The sequence below is a fragment of the Protomyctophum parallelum genome, assembly GCF_964188405.1.
Source record: "Protomyctophum parallelum genome assembly, chromosome: 5".
Taxonomy (NCBI): Eukaryota; Metazoa; Chordata; class Actinopteri; order Myctophiformes; family Myctophidae; genus Protomyctophum; species Protomyctophum parallelum.
In genome coordinates this window covers 15,960,015-15,974,555 of record NC_139702.1, presented here as the reverse complement: position 1 = coordinate 15,974,555, position 14,541 = coordinate 15,960,015, and the positions used below count along the sequence as shown (strand labels likewise).

General features: G+C 42.4%; 1 protein-coding gene across 1 annotated transcript; it reads right to left on the bottom strand.

The window, feature by feature from the left end:
• Positions 1–4,156: 4,156 nt before the first annotated feature.
• On the bottom strand, positions 4,157–13,609 carry ntan1 (N-terminal asparagine amidase). Its single transcript, XM_083765178.1, has 10 exons — positions 13,415–13,609; positions 11,764–11,869; positions 10,763–10,828; positions 9,976–10,084; positions 8,540–8,613; positions 8,030–8,083; positions 7,071–7,124; positions 6,588–6,685; positions 5,704–5,817; positions 4,157–4,414 (listed from the first exon to the last, which is right to left on the bottom strand). The coding sequence occupies exons 1-10, from the start codon at positions 13,496–13,498 to the stop codon at positions 4,253–4,255; spliced, it is 921 nt and encodes a 306-aa protein (XP_083621304.1). The 5' UTR covers positions 13,499–13,609; the 3' UTR covers positions 4,157–4,252.
• Positions 13,610–14,541: the final 932 nt, after the last annotated feature.

The window sequence follows — 14,541 nt, the reverse complement described above, 5'->3', positions numbered from 1 at the left end:
AATGTTTTGATGAATTGAACAATGTGGACCCTGTTGTAAACAAGTGTAATGCTTAATTGGGTCGTCCACTCACAGTTAACAGTCTTTGTATTGAGTTTGTGCTTGAAATGTATACTGTAATTCTACAAACTGTTAATAAATATTTCAATCAATCAATCAAAAAACCTGGAACGCCCTCAAGGACCACTGGTGGTCCTCGGACCACTGTTTGAGGACCACTGCTCTAGACTAATCATTGACATTCCTCATGGCTCAGACAAGCTGCTCAATATCCATTCAGTCAGAATTTCAGAGGACACTGCTGTTTCATTGGAGCCTACACTACACTTTGATCTTTTTAGGCCTGCTATTATAATTCTTTAAAAAAAAAAGTTATTTCCATTTTCTCTTGAAATAAAGAAATGGAGACATTTCAAACTATACATTTGGCCACATTTGCATTTATTCAGTAGCCCATATATGTACACTGCACAGCCTTGTTCAATTCATCTATACTTTTACAATTTATTTATACTTTTACAATGCTCCAACAGTTAAGCATATTAATATTACAGCCATTAATTTATGTATCTCAGCATAACATCAATAGACAGCACGTGACGTACAACAGCATCATATTGTACTACAGTACACACTGATGAAGCATATATATATATATATATATGTATACAGACACACAATATACAGTATTTATATATCAGAATAAAGTTGAAGCTGCCTGCATGTTTGTTTTTCTTTGTTTACATGCACACACGCGCGCACACACACGCACGCACGCGCGCGCACGCACACACACACACACACACACACACACACACACACACACACACACACACACACACACACACACACACACACACACACACACACACACACACACACACACACACACACACACACACACACACACACACACACACACACACACATTATGACCCGGGGAAGGCAAATATTTACCAATAATATAATATATTTACCAGTGTTCATGTGATGAAATGCTGAATTAATTAAAAGTGGTATTTCTAACACACAGGCTGACCATTTTGTCCTTCAGCGGTTTCCTTTTTCATTTCAAGGCTCAGTATCAAGTCGCCATTTGAGCCACGGACCAACATTTGATGAGATTTAGGGCTATATCTATAACCCTATATCTATACCCCCTTAACCCTTGGCTTATCCCTAAACACATTTTTACTATTTAAAAAAACCTTTTAAAATAGTTCAAATAGCCGATCTACAAGCTCACAACGTGCAGATGTAGATCGGCTAGTTGAACTATTTTAAATTTATTTTCAAAATAGTAAAAAAATGGCAAATGAGTGTTAGGGATACGGGATAAGGGATAAGGGTGGCACAATGGAGCCCTTAGCATCGAATGCTAAATGCTTTTGGCAAACGACCAAAAAAAAAAAAATAATAATCTACATTCTCTAATTGTGTCGACTTCTTGTAAATTAACTGACGCAGACGTTTAACAATAATTTAACTCTCGAGAGTGTCTCGAGAGTGAAAGATCTATAAAGGGTTCATTTGGTTACCAACCCTCCATCATTTAGCTGGGGAGGCCTCCTCAAGGGCCACTGAATGTGGAGTCTCAGTGGCGTGCACAGATAGACACTAGGGGGTGCTAGAGCACCTCCTGCCCTTTTGGCAATGTGCTCTTTAAAAAAGTAGTGTGTGGACCATGCGGTGACATTGATCAAATCTTGATAAAAAACGCTTCTACTATATTATTTAGGCCCCCACAATCTAAAGCTATGTTTCTATGTCAGTGGTTCTTCGATAAAAAGAAAATAGCAGACCTACAAGCTCGTAGCGCGCCACTCGGTGGCGCGCTATGAGATTGTAGATCTGCTATTTTTCAATAGCTAAAGCATACCATAATGCTAACACCAAAATGGGTTAAGGCAACCAGCCGGTTCCATGCGCTGCACAAGGTGCCCTTTTTTTCACTTGAGCACCTGCCCCTCTAAATGTCTGTACGTGCGCGCCACTGTGGAGTCTACAAACCAGACAACCTGAAATGTTCTTAGAACGTAAATATTCCTAAGAAGAAGAAGAGGGTCAACTTGAAGGCAGACGATCACAGGAAGACTAAATCAATGCATAGTATAATACGATCAGATACAAGAAGACTGGGCACCTCCATGCAAAAATGATATCGTCATTTTGTCCAAAAATATGTGAAAAATGTAAAGTATATACAGGATGTGAGCATAGGAGGAAGCAGACTTTGTTTCGTGGCAATTGTAGAAATATTAAGGCTTAAAGGTATATTCAGTGATTTCACTCAAAAAACCTTAGGTTTCGTTTTTGGCTGTGGGACGCAGCCTTTCGTCCAATCAGGATAGAGAGTCAAAAACGAAACCTAAGGTTTTTTGACCCCCAGGGGTTAACTGGGGACAGGGGGGAACTCCTTATATGGCCAGCACACTCTATAGTAGGGAGGATTATCACAACAAAACAAAAAAATAAGTGATATTTGAATTAAGTGAAATCACTGAATATACCTTTAAATGTCGAATGTTCAATCTTGTTCTAATCGTGTAGACATTATTTAAGACAATATTCAAAATATATATATTTTTTAACATTTTGCACAAAATAACCAATCTTTCATGGAGGCGCGCACTCATGCGGTAGAAGGCCTCTTTTACGCTGCAGTCACATCCAATCAAATTCATTTACACTGCAGTCACATCCAATCAAATTCATTTACATTTCACATCCAGTCACATCTGATTCAAATCCGATTTATTTCTCTAAATCTGATCTTCCGGCCGACCGTTCTCACTGCCTCTGCAAGTGACCACAACGGATCTGAGTGTTCAGACTGGCAGCTGAATCAGATCTGTGTGTTCAGACTGGCAGCTGAATCAGATCTGTGTGTTCAGACTGGCAGCTGACTCAGATCTGTGTGTTCAGACTGGCAGCTGAATCAGATCTGTGTGTTCAGACTGGCAGCTGAATCAGATCTGTGTGTTCAGACTGGCAGCTGAATCAGATCAGTGTGTTCAGACTGGCAGCTGAATCAGATCAGTGTGTTCAGACTGGCAGCTGAATCCAGCCTGAGGCTCAACGTGAAACCTCCTCTGATTGGCTGAGGCTCAAGGCGGATTCCATGTGACTTGTTTAGACTTATATAAACAGAATCACACATTCAAACTGTCCAATAATGTTAAGCCACAATGAACAACAACAACACCAACACATGCATATGGCCGTAACAGTCGGGCCTCACTCACACTGTCGCAACATGTGTACAACATTTGTCTTGTGTCTTGTCCGTGTTTAATGGCCGCAAAAATGTTTTGTCAAACCATGTGACTTCCATTGGAAATGCATCGGGGCGGCCATTAAGTAGCCATAAACGTCAAGACGTCTAATTGCCTATTATTAAGTAATGGATGCCATATTTTGAAAATTCCTCTAATCTGGTGTACAGGTGATGACATGCACATTACATGCATAATATAATTACAAATTCTTTCTTTCTTTATAATGGGAGAATTGGCATTCAGAGCCTAAACTGGTGACCACCAGGTGGCGCTGAAAGAGTTATTAAACACAGACAAGACACAAGACAAATGTTGTACGCATGTTGCAACAGTGTGAGTGAGGCCTAACTGTGCTGATGAGGTCACAGTGTCTCACTATTAATTAAAAGGCAATTAACCACTTAACCACACCGCCCTATTTTATACTAAATACGCACGCCATAATGATATTTACATATTCTATGTTTTACATCTTTCACAAATCTGCATCTTTAATGACACGCCCAACCTCATATTCTGGGACGAGCAATTTGGCAACAAACAAAAAAAACCCAACAACAAACAAACGAGAGACACGAGACACAGCCAAAGCATTCCTGGGGGTCCCCAGAGGGGGTCCCCAGCCAAAAACGTTGAGAACCCCCTAGGGGGCAACAGGGGAGAACAGGGGGCTCTAGTCTAGGGGGAACAGGGGGCTCTAGCCTAGGGGGACAGGGGCCTCTAGTCTAGGGGGAACAGGGGGCTCTAGTCTAGGGGGAACAGGGGGCTCTAGTCTAGGGAGAACAGGGGGCTCTAGTCTAGGGGGAACAGGGGGCTCTAGTCTAGGGGGAACAGGGGCCTCTAGTCTAGGGGGAACAGGGGGAACAGGGGGCTCTAGTCTAGGGAGAACAGGGGGCTCTAGTCTAGGGGGAACAGGGGCCTCTAGTCTAGGGGGAACAGGGGGCTCTAGTCTAGGGGGAACAGGCGCCTCTAGTCTAGACCCTCTCCCAGTCCCCCTGGCCCGTCCTGCCGTACAGCTGGGGCTGGTCTCCGGGGAACAGGCTGTCGGCGCTGGGATGATCCAGCAGGAACTGGATGGTGGACTTGATGTGTTGGACGAAGTGAGGAGGCTCTGCCATGGGAGAGGTGGATAGGAACTGTATGGGGGAGAGAGAGAGAGAGAGAGAGACACAGAGAGAGACAGAGACAGAGAGAGAGAGGTACTGTAGAGTGGTGGAGAGACAGTGGAACACTCAACCTATTTAAGACCTGGGGCCAGATTCTACAGAATGTCTTCTAAGTTCTAAAGTTCTAAATCTTGTTAGTTTTCTAAAAAACCTGTGTTTCTCTATCAGTGGTTCTGAAATGTCTTTTCTGAAAGGGACCCCCCCAGAATTAAATATATTTGGACGCCGATCCACCATCTGAAAATATGTTGTTCCAGGGAACTCCCTATGAGCAAAGATTTGAGTTAAAAACGTTTGCTGTGAAAGAATATATATTTGAATATTTGCGTCACGTTTTCACGAATAACAGTTTTTCACCCTAAAGCTGTGGTGTGACAATAACAGTTTTACACCCTAAAGCTGTGCTGTGACAATATCAGCTTTACACCCTAAAGCTGTGGTGTGACCGTAACAGTTTTACACCCTAAAGCTGTGCTGTGACAGTAACAGTTTTACACCCTAAAGCTGTGCTGTGACAATAACAGTTTTACACCCTAAAGCTGTGCTGTGACAGTAACAGTTTTACACCCTAAAGCTGTGCTGTGACAATAACAGTTTTACACCCTAAAGCTGTGCTGTGACAGTAACAGTTTTATACCCTAAAGCTGTGCTGTGACAATAACAGTTTTACACCCTAAAGCTGTGCTGTGACAGTAACAGTTTTACACCCTAAAGCTTTGCTGTGACAATAACAGTTTTACGCCCTAAAGCTGTGCTGTGACAATCAGTGGCGTGCACAGATAAACACTAGGGGGTGCTAGAGCACCCCCTGCCCTTTTGGCAATGTGCTCAAAAAACAAAAACAAAAGTTTTCTTTTTTTTCATACTTTTTAGTGTGTGGACCATGGTGACATTGATCAAATCTTGATAAAAAACGCTTCTACTATATTATTTAGGCCCCCACAATCTAAAGCTATGTTTCTATGTCAGTGGTTCTTCGATAAAAAAAAGAATAGCAGACCTACAAGCTCGTAGCGCGCCACTCGGTGGCGCGCTATGAGCTTGTAGATCTGCTATTTTTCAATAGCTAAAGCACCTGCCCCTCTAAATGTCTGTGCACGCCACTGGTGACAATAACAGTTTTACGCCCTAAAGCTGTGCTGTGACAATAACAGTGATTCTGATTCTTATGTTTTACACTCACGTTTTACTCAAAAATAAATCACCCTATTTATGACAGCTATAATTAATTCATATCTCCTCCGGTGCCTTAATTATACCTTTAAAATGACGTCGTCACTTTGCGACAGCCAGAAGCCAATGTCCAGGTTCTGAGACCATTTGCAGGCTCCGATTTTAACACATCCGCGACTAGAGTCGTATATGTCGGCCATCTGCAAAGAAACACACATTTCATGCGTTTATATTGTTTATTGTTTTATAAGGATCCCCATTAGCTTTTGCCTTGACAAAAGCTAGTCTTCCTGGGGTCCGACACAGACAAACATTTAACAAAGGCAAAACTTACAATTGTTTACAAACACTAACTCAAAATAAAACATAGTAAAATAAAAAATAAAATAATAAAATAAAAAAACACAGGAGAAATAAAAAACAAAGAAACATAGCAAATAAATCACTTTCAACACATTATACATTTGAATTATTATTTTCCCAGGGTTACCTCAGTATGGTTTACATAAGGTGTTCTTTTAACTTGATTTTAGAGATGAATTTTGTATTTGTATTGGTTATACACTTTGGTAGTGCATTCCAACCTATTACTGCTCTATAGATAATAGAAGATTTAAGAATATTTGTTCTTGGTTTAGGTGCCACCAAAACACCCGAACTGACTTGTCTAGTCATATGGTTATGTTCGTCTCTTACATGTGCTACCTGTTCAAAGAAATACTGTGGTTTTTTTGTCCATTAATACATTTCTGAAAAACGTAAGAATACGTGAATGTAATCTATTCTCAACAGTAAGCCATGATAGATTTCAATATTGAAATATATTGAGTCGTATATGTCGGCCATCTGAGACAGACAGACAGACAGACAGACAGACAGACAGACAGACAGACAGACAGACAGACAGACAGACAGACAGACAGACAGACAGACAGACAGACAGATCTATAGATAGAGGTCACATGACTACCTGTCCTCCAGTGAACGTCCGAGCTGAGCGCAGCTTCTCCGCTGGTCCTTTATGACTGAATGAGGCAGGAAACACCTCCCCCGATTTAACATTTACACCTGAGGCAGACAGACAGACAGTTATGTCTCAGCTCGCTACCAACCAATGAGATCACTCCGTTGTGCAGCTACTGTACTACAATATTAAATCTAATAAGAGTTCCAGGTCAGTAAGACGTAACGTTTCATGGTTTATATTGTTTATATATGTTCTAGTATTTAAAAAAAAACAAAGTAACGTGTGGAGGAAATTAATCGCAATATCAAATCGAATCACAATACAATTAAGAATGTCGATCTAAATCAAATCGGCACCCTAGGACTAGGTATCGATATCGCATCGGGAGCGAATCGTCCCTCCCCTAATGAGTACATTAGTTTAGCAGAATGTTCATTTCTCACCTATTCCATAAATCATTAGTTTTACAGAATGTTCATTTCTCACCTATTCCATAAATCACAGGCCTGTGATTCCCGTCGACAACCGAGTCGTTCATTTCTATGGTAAAGGAAGGAATGCTTTAGGTTAGAATGTATATATATATATATATATATATATATATATATATAATATATAATATATTATAATAGGTGAGATGAATATTGTTCAGAGTTCAGACGCTCGCATTGTGTTACAAACCAATTAGATTCATTAAATGAAGCTCTGCCTACAGTATTGTACAGTACCTGTGATACAGCACGTTTCTAGTACAGTATGTACAGTACCTGTGATACAGCACGTTTATAATACAGTATTGTACAGTACCTGTGATACAGCACGTTTATAATACAGTATTGTACAGTACCTGTGATACAGCACGTTTATAATACAGTATTGTACAGTACCTGTGATACAGCACGTTTATAATACAGTATTGTACAGTACCTGTGATACAGCACGTTTATAATACAGTATTGTACAGTACCTGTGATACAGCACGTTTATAATACAGTATTGTACAGTACCTGTGATACAGCACGTTTATAATACAGTATTGTACAGTACCTGTGATACAGCACGTTTATAATACAGTATTGTACAGTACCTGTGATACAGCACGTTTCTAATACAGTATTGTACAGTACCTGTGATACAGCACGTTTATAATACAGTATTGTACAGTACCTGTGATACAGCACGTTTATAATACAGTATTGTACAGTACCTGTGATACAGCACGTTTATAATACAGTATTGTACAGTACCTGTGATACAGCACGTTTATAATACAGTATTGTACAGTACCTGTGATACAGCACGTTTATAATACAGTATGTACAGTACCTGTGATACAGCACGTTTATAATACAGTATTGTACAGTACCTGTGATACAGCACGTTTCTAATACAGTATTGTACAGTACCTGTGATACAGCACGTTTCTAATACAGTATGTACAGTACCTGTGATACAGCACATTTCTAGGTGAATGTTCTCCTTTTCCTTCTGGAATGCGGCTGCAAAATGGAAGGACATAACATGACATGACCATGAAACCAAAATGAGCTCTGATCAATTAGTCTTAAACTCTTCTGTTGGTGACAGTTATATGGGTCACCGTGGTGTTGCGTGCTAAGTTTATGATGTCACACAGACCATAACCAATCAGCTTTAAGGCTGAGTTTATGTCATACAGACCATAACCAATCAGCTTTAAGGCTGAGTTTATGATGTCATACACACCATAACCAATAAGCTTTAAGGCTGAGTTTATGATGTCATAGAGACCGTACTCAATCAGCTTTAAGGCTGAGTTTATGATGTCATACAGACCATAACCAATCAGCTTTAAGGCTGAGTTTATGATGTCATAGAGACCATAACCAATAAGCTTTAAGGCTGAGTTCATGATGTCATACAGACCGTACCCAATCAGCTTTAAGGCTGAGTTTATGATGTCATAGAGACCGTACCCAATAGGCTGAGGCTCAGTTTATGAGACGTCCTCGACTCGTCATTAAATCCTCCAATCAGATGCAGTTCAAGTCTGGAGAGAAAATCAGAAAACATGTTAATAATAGAATGTTTAAGAATGTTTACATTTACAAAACTATGAGAGTCTAACAGTCATTACTAACCCTGGTTATTTATCCAGAGTCTAACAGTCATTACTAACCCTGGTTATTTATCCAGAGTCTAACAGTCATTACTAACCCTGGTTATTTATCCAGAGTCTAACAGTCATTACTAACCCTGGTTACTTATCCAGAGTCTAGCAGTCATTACTAACCCTGGTTACTTATCCAGAGTCTAGGAGTCATTACTAACCCTGGTTATTTATCCAGAGTCTAACAGTCATTACTAACCCTGGTTATTTATCCAGAGTCTAGCAGTCATTACTAACCCTGGTTACTTATCCAGAGTCTAGGAGTCATTACTAACCCTGGTTACTTATCCAGAGTCTAGGAGTCATTACTAACCCTGGTTACTTATCCAGAGTCTAGGAGTCATTCCTAACCCTGGTTACTTATCCAGAGTCTAGGAGTCATTCCTAACCCTGGTTACTTATCCAGAGTCTAGGAGTCATTACTAACCCTGGTTACTTATCCAGAGTCTAGGAGTCATTACTAACCCTGGTTACTTATCCAGAGTCTAACAGTCATTACTAACCCTGGTTACTTATCCAGAGTCTAACAGTCATTACTAACCCTGGTTATTTATCCAGAGTCTAGGAGTCATTACTAACCCTGGTTACTTATCCAGAGTCTAGGAGTCATTCCTAACCCTGGTTACTTATCCAGAGTCTAGGAGTCATTCCTAACCCTGGTTACTTATCCAGAGTCTAGGAGTCATTACTAACCCTGGTTACTTATCCAGAGTCTAGGAGTCATTACTAACCCTGGATACTTATCCAGAGTCTAGGAGTCATTACTAACCCTGGTTACTTATCCAGAGTCTAACAGTCATTACTAACCCTGGTTATTTATCCAGAGTCTAGGAGTCATTACTAACCCTGGTTACTTATCCAGAGTCTAGGAGTCATTACTAACCCTGGTTACTTATCCAGAGTCTAGGAGTCATTACTAACCCTGGTTACTTATCCAGAGTCTAGGAGTCATTACTAACCCTGGCTATTTATCCAGACATATTCCATACATATGAAAACACTTGAATTACTATATCTCTTACTTTGTGTGTGTGTGTGTGCGTGTGTGTGTGTGTTTGCGTGCATCATACCTGCCTTCCTCTGTATGGCAGTCAGGGATGTGTGTGTGTGTGTGTGTGTGTGTGTGTGTGTGTGTGTGCGTGCGTGTATGCGGGTGCGTGTGTGTGCGCGTGTGTGTGTGTGTGTGTGTGTGTGTGTGTGTGTGTGTATGCGTGTGTGTGTGTGTGTGTGCGTGCGTCATACCTGCCTTCCTCTGTATCTCCGCTCAGAGACGTCACAGCGTTCACGATGAGAGGAACTTCACTCCATGTGCTGGAGCCGTCACAGTGAGCCAGACATGCTGCTCCACTTCCTGTTAACAACATCACAGTTAGCCTAGTCTCGCTATTCGCATAGCCAGACAATTACTTCTGCTAAGCAACAAGCCATATATGCTTAAATGTTTTCTATTTATATTAGGATAAACTTGCGCGAATGTATCCTACGGAAAGTGGGGAGGAGGCTCCACTTCCGCTTTATATTTTACTCATGATCAGAGCTTCCGTTGCTCCAGACTGTACGACGGAAGCTTCCGTTGCTCCAGACTGTACGACGGAAGCATTTATATTTTACTCATGATCAGAGCTTCCGTTGCTCCAGACTGTACGACGGAAGCATTTATATTTTACTCATGATCAGAGCTTCCATCGCTCCAGACTGCATGACGGAAGCATATTATATCTCCACTGGGAGGAGACCCCGGGGCAGACCAAGGACCAGATGGATTATATCTCCACTGGGAGGAGACCCCAGGGCAGACCAAGGACCAGATGGATTATATCTCCACTGGGAGGAGACCCCGGGGCAGACCAAGGACCAGATGGAGGAACACATCGACTCACTGGCCTTGGAACGTCTCGGGATCCCCCCAGGAGGAAGTCACTAATGTTGCTCTGGAGGAGAGGAAAGTCTGGAGCTCTCTGGTGGAGCTGTTGCCCCCGCGACCTAACTACGGATAAGCGGTTGAAGATGGCTGGATGGATGGACTTACCCGTGTGTCGCAGCAGAACTAAATGACAGGTGGTGGCGTCGTCACATCCGAGGACGGAAACACAATCTGATGACACAGAGAAGAGACACATGGTCAGTGTCACATGGACATAGGATGGTAGGATGTCTTTACATGGACATAGGATGGTAGGACGTATTTACATGGATATAGGACGGTATATGTCAGGGGTGCCGTCAAGGGGCGCCGTCAAGGGCTCAAAAGCGCAGGACATTTTCAAAAGTGCGGGACCATTTTCATTTTTTTTCCCGCGAGCCTCCGCGGCTACCTGCTGCTTAAATAAATAACTAGACCAGTCATCCCCCAATAGTGCGGGGACATTCAGACCCAAAATTCCCCCCCGCCCTCCGCCACCTATGGTTTAGGGACATGGGCTGGTAGGTATAGACCTGGTATAGAGACTTGGGCACTTGGTAGCGCCTGGCATAGAGACTTGGGCACTCAGTAGCGCCTGGCATAGAGACTTGGGCACTCGGTAGCGCCTGGCATAGAGACTTGGGCACTCAGTAGCGCCTGGCATAGAGACTTGGGCACTCGGTAGCACCTGGCATAGAGACTTGGGCACTTGGTAGCGCCTGGCATAGAGACTTGGGCACTCAGTAGCGCATGTCATAGAGACTTGGGCACTCGGTAGCACCTGGCATAGAGACTTGGGCACTTGGTAGCGCCTGGCATAGACTTGGGCACTTGGTAGCGCCTGGCATAGAGACTTGGGCACTCAGTAGCGCCTGGCATAGAGACTTGGGCACTCAGTAGCGCCTGGCATAGAGACTTGGGCTCTCAGTAGCGCTTGGCATAGAGACTTGGGCACTACAACAACGGTTAGGCTTCTTGCTTCCTACTTACTGTCATCCAGGGTGGTATTAGTATCAAACTACTTAGGTCGCCTTCACACCAGAAAGCTTTACTGCGATTAAAACAAATCCTGTTGCACATTGTCAGGAAGTGCGCTTCGTTTGGCAGGTGTGAAGCCATATTCTTACTGTCATCGGGGGTGGTAGCAGCGAACTCTCTCTGTTGGACGTACAGGAGACACTTTGGGTCCACGTCATCCACGTGAGGCTTGGAGAGAAACTCTCTCGCCGTTTCCTGTTATAGCAAATAGGACGAACTTTGTTACTTCCAACCATAGACTGTAAAAAATATGGACAAAGCGTTCCCCGGGTCTAACATGAACGTAAAATGAAGCCTGTAATGATATGCTAATTCCTGATGTAAGTCGCCATCTTTTGGTACCAGCTGGCCATTGGCTGGCTCCGTTTTGTACCAGCTGGTCATTGGCTGCCCAGACAACGAGGCGGGACTTCCCCCCTTCTTCTCCGTTGGTTTTTATTTTGACTCGAGTGGGAGGAGAAGACTCTTGAGTGGGAGGGGAATCCCGATCATAGACTGTAACGGTAGCCACACCCCTCAGAACATACGCGACTTTATGGTCATTCTTTTAATTAATGGGACCATAATTTTCCAAAAAGAATATTATGACATTAGAAATGAGACTTTAAACTAGTGACTGGAAGAAGAAAGTATTCATGACCATGTTTATTAAGGTAATACAGTCTAGGTGAAGTTGGGCCAAAATACATGGGCCTCTATGGGGCTATGGGGCTTTTTGGGTCCAGTCCAGCGCCACAACAGGCCATTATATGAACTACCGATTTCAAATGAGGCTTCACGAAATATCTGGCTGACTGCCCCCCTGCTTCCAACATGATAATGATATGGTCAATATGAAAACACTGTGTGCGTGTGTGTGTGTGCGTGCGTGCGTGCATGTGCATGTGCGTGTGTGCGCGTGTGGGATCCGGATGTTATTCCACAAGTACTACATAACATTGATTGAATACTTTATTAACATTTTGCAGTACAGTTCAATACAAGCTCTGCTAAGACTCAGGATTTAAAACCCATGCACGGAAGCCTAAGTATGGATAGTTTCTATTGGTGTCCATCATGTTCAATTCATCACAACACTAATGACATACAATACAGTACTAATCATAATCTCTCTCTCTCTCTCCCTCATGCACGCGCGCAAGCACACACACACACACACACACACACACACACACACACACACACACACACACACACACACACACACACACACACACACACACCTAAAAACTTATGACTTACAGGTGAAGCTATAGTTCCATAAATACTACTATGGGTTGTTAATTACAACACAACCGCATTAATAACGTCCAATAATAAAAGGTCAAATGTGTGATTATAAATCCCAAGCATGCAGTTCTGCAGAGTCACTTTCACCCCTATTATATTACAATAACGTCAATGTCAATGAATGACTATAGACTATAGTGTCAACATGCTAATTAAAGTCTATGATATTATTATAGCATATATGTAACATGTACAAACACACGTGCATCATGTATAGCCTACTGTTTATAATGTAATAACAACTTTTTTAACACTAGCCAGGACAACATTAGCTGTGTTGCTACTGCTGGACCCTCTTGTAAACAAGTGTAATGTCGTCCACAGTTAACAGTGTTTGTATGGAGTTGTGCTTGAAATGTACTGTAATTCTCCAATCATTCATTCAATCAATCAATCAATCAATCAATCAATGAATGAATGAAAGCATTAGCTTATAGCTACTGAACCAACCTGCAGATGTGGATGGTTGTCAAACAGCTCCTCAGTGGAGTTGAGAGCTCTCTCTATCTCTATGCCTCCTATAAACAGAGGCATAGTTTCTACCAGAGAGACTAATAACTAGTAAACTATGAACTATAGTGTGTTATTATTATTCTAGTTGTCATGCAGAGCAGTCATAGGCTGGCAGGAGAAGCCATTGGTGATGCTGGTTGTTGTTGGTTGTTCCTTCAGCAGATTTAAGCTGTAGCACACAGAGCACTTCCTCTGGACTCAAAATAAGAGTCTCCTCTAGAGCACTGCCCAAACTAGCCCTGGAACATGACTGCCATGATAATTATCATGACAGTCATGCAGTAACTTTGCCCTGTTTTTTGCAGTCGCTGCATTTACAAGATTTCCGTATATATAAACATTCAGATTTCAAATATAAAGTACTCACAAAGTGTCCCACGGGTGTTAGTTAGTAGCAGCGCGAGCGATTAGAATAGCTGCGTCCCGCGTTCTTTAATAAAAAGCATTTTTGTCCGAGCTCTCCGGCTACTTTTTTCAAACGGGGTTCGTTTGGGAAATCCACAGTTGCACACCGGGAGCGCACTCGCCTATTAGTCTGTATTGGCAGGGCGGTCAGCGTACCTATATCGAACACACTGAGTGCCACCCTCCTCCCGACCGATAGGGGCGCGTAGTTGAAAGCCAATGGCAAAATAACACCTCGGATAAAAATGCTTTTTATTAAACAACGCGGGATGCAGAAATTCTAATCGCTGGCGCTGCTACTAACTAACACCCGTGGGACACTTTGTGAGTACTTTATATTTGAAATGCGAATGTTTATATATTTAAATTATTTGTAAATGTAGCGTCTGCAAAAACCAGGGTGAAGTTGCGTCATGACTCTCGTATGAATACGAGAGTCATGTTTACAGGGCTATGCCCAAACTAGCTTTTTCATGGCAACGATCCCCAAATTGACACTCGTCACCCCACGGACCCCCCATTTGAAAAGATATGCCAGGGACCCCCCCCCCCCCATAAGAGCAGATGTTTAAGGCTCTATTAGTGATTCTCAACCCGTTTAATTTCAAGGACCCCCAGTTTGACATGAATTAGGCTACGGACCCCCCATTTAATGAAAT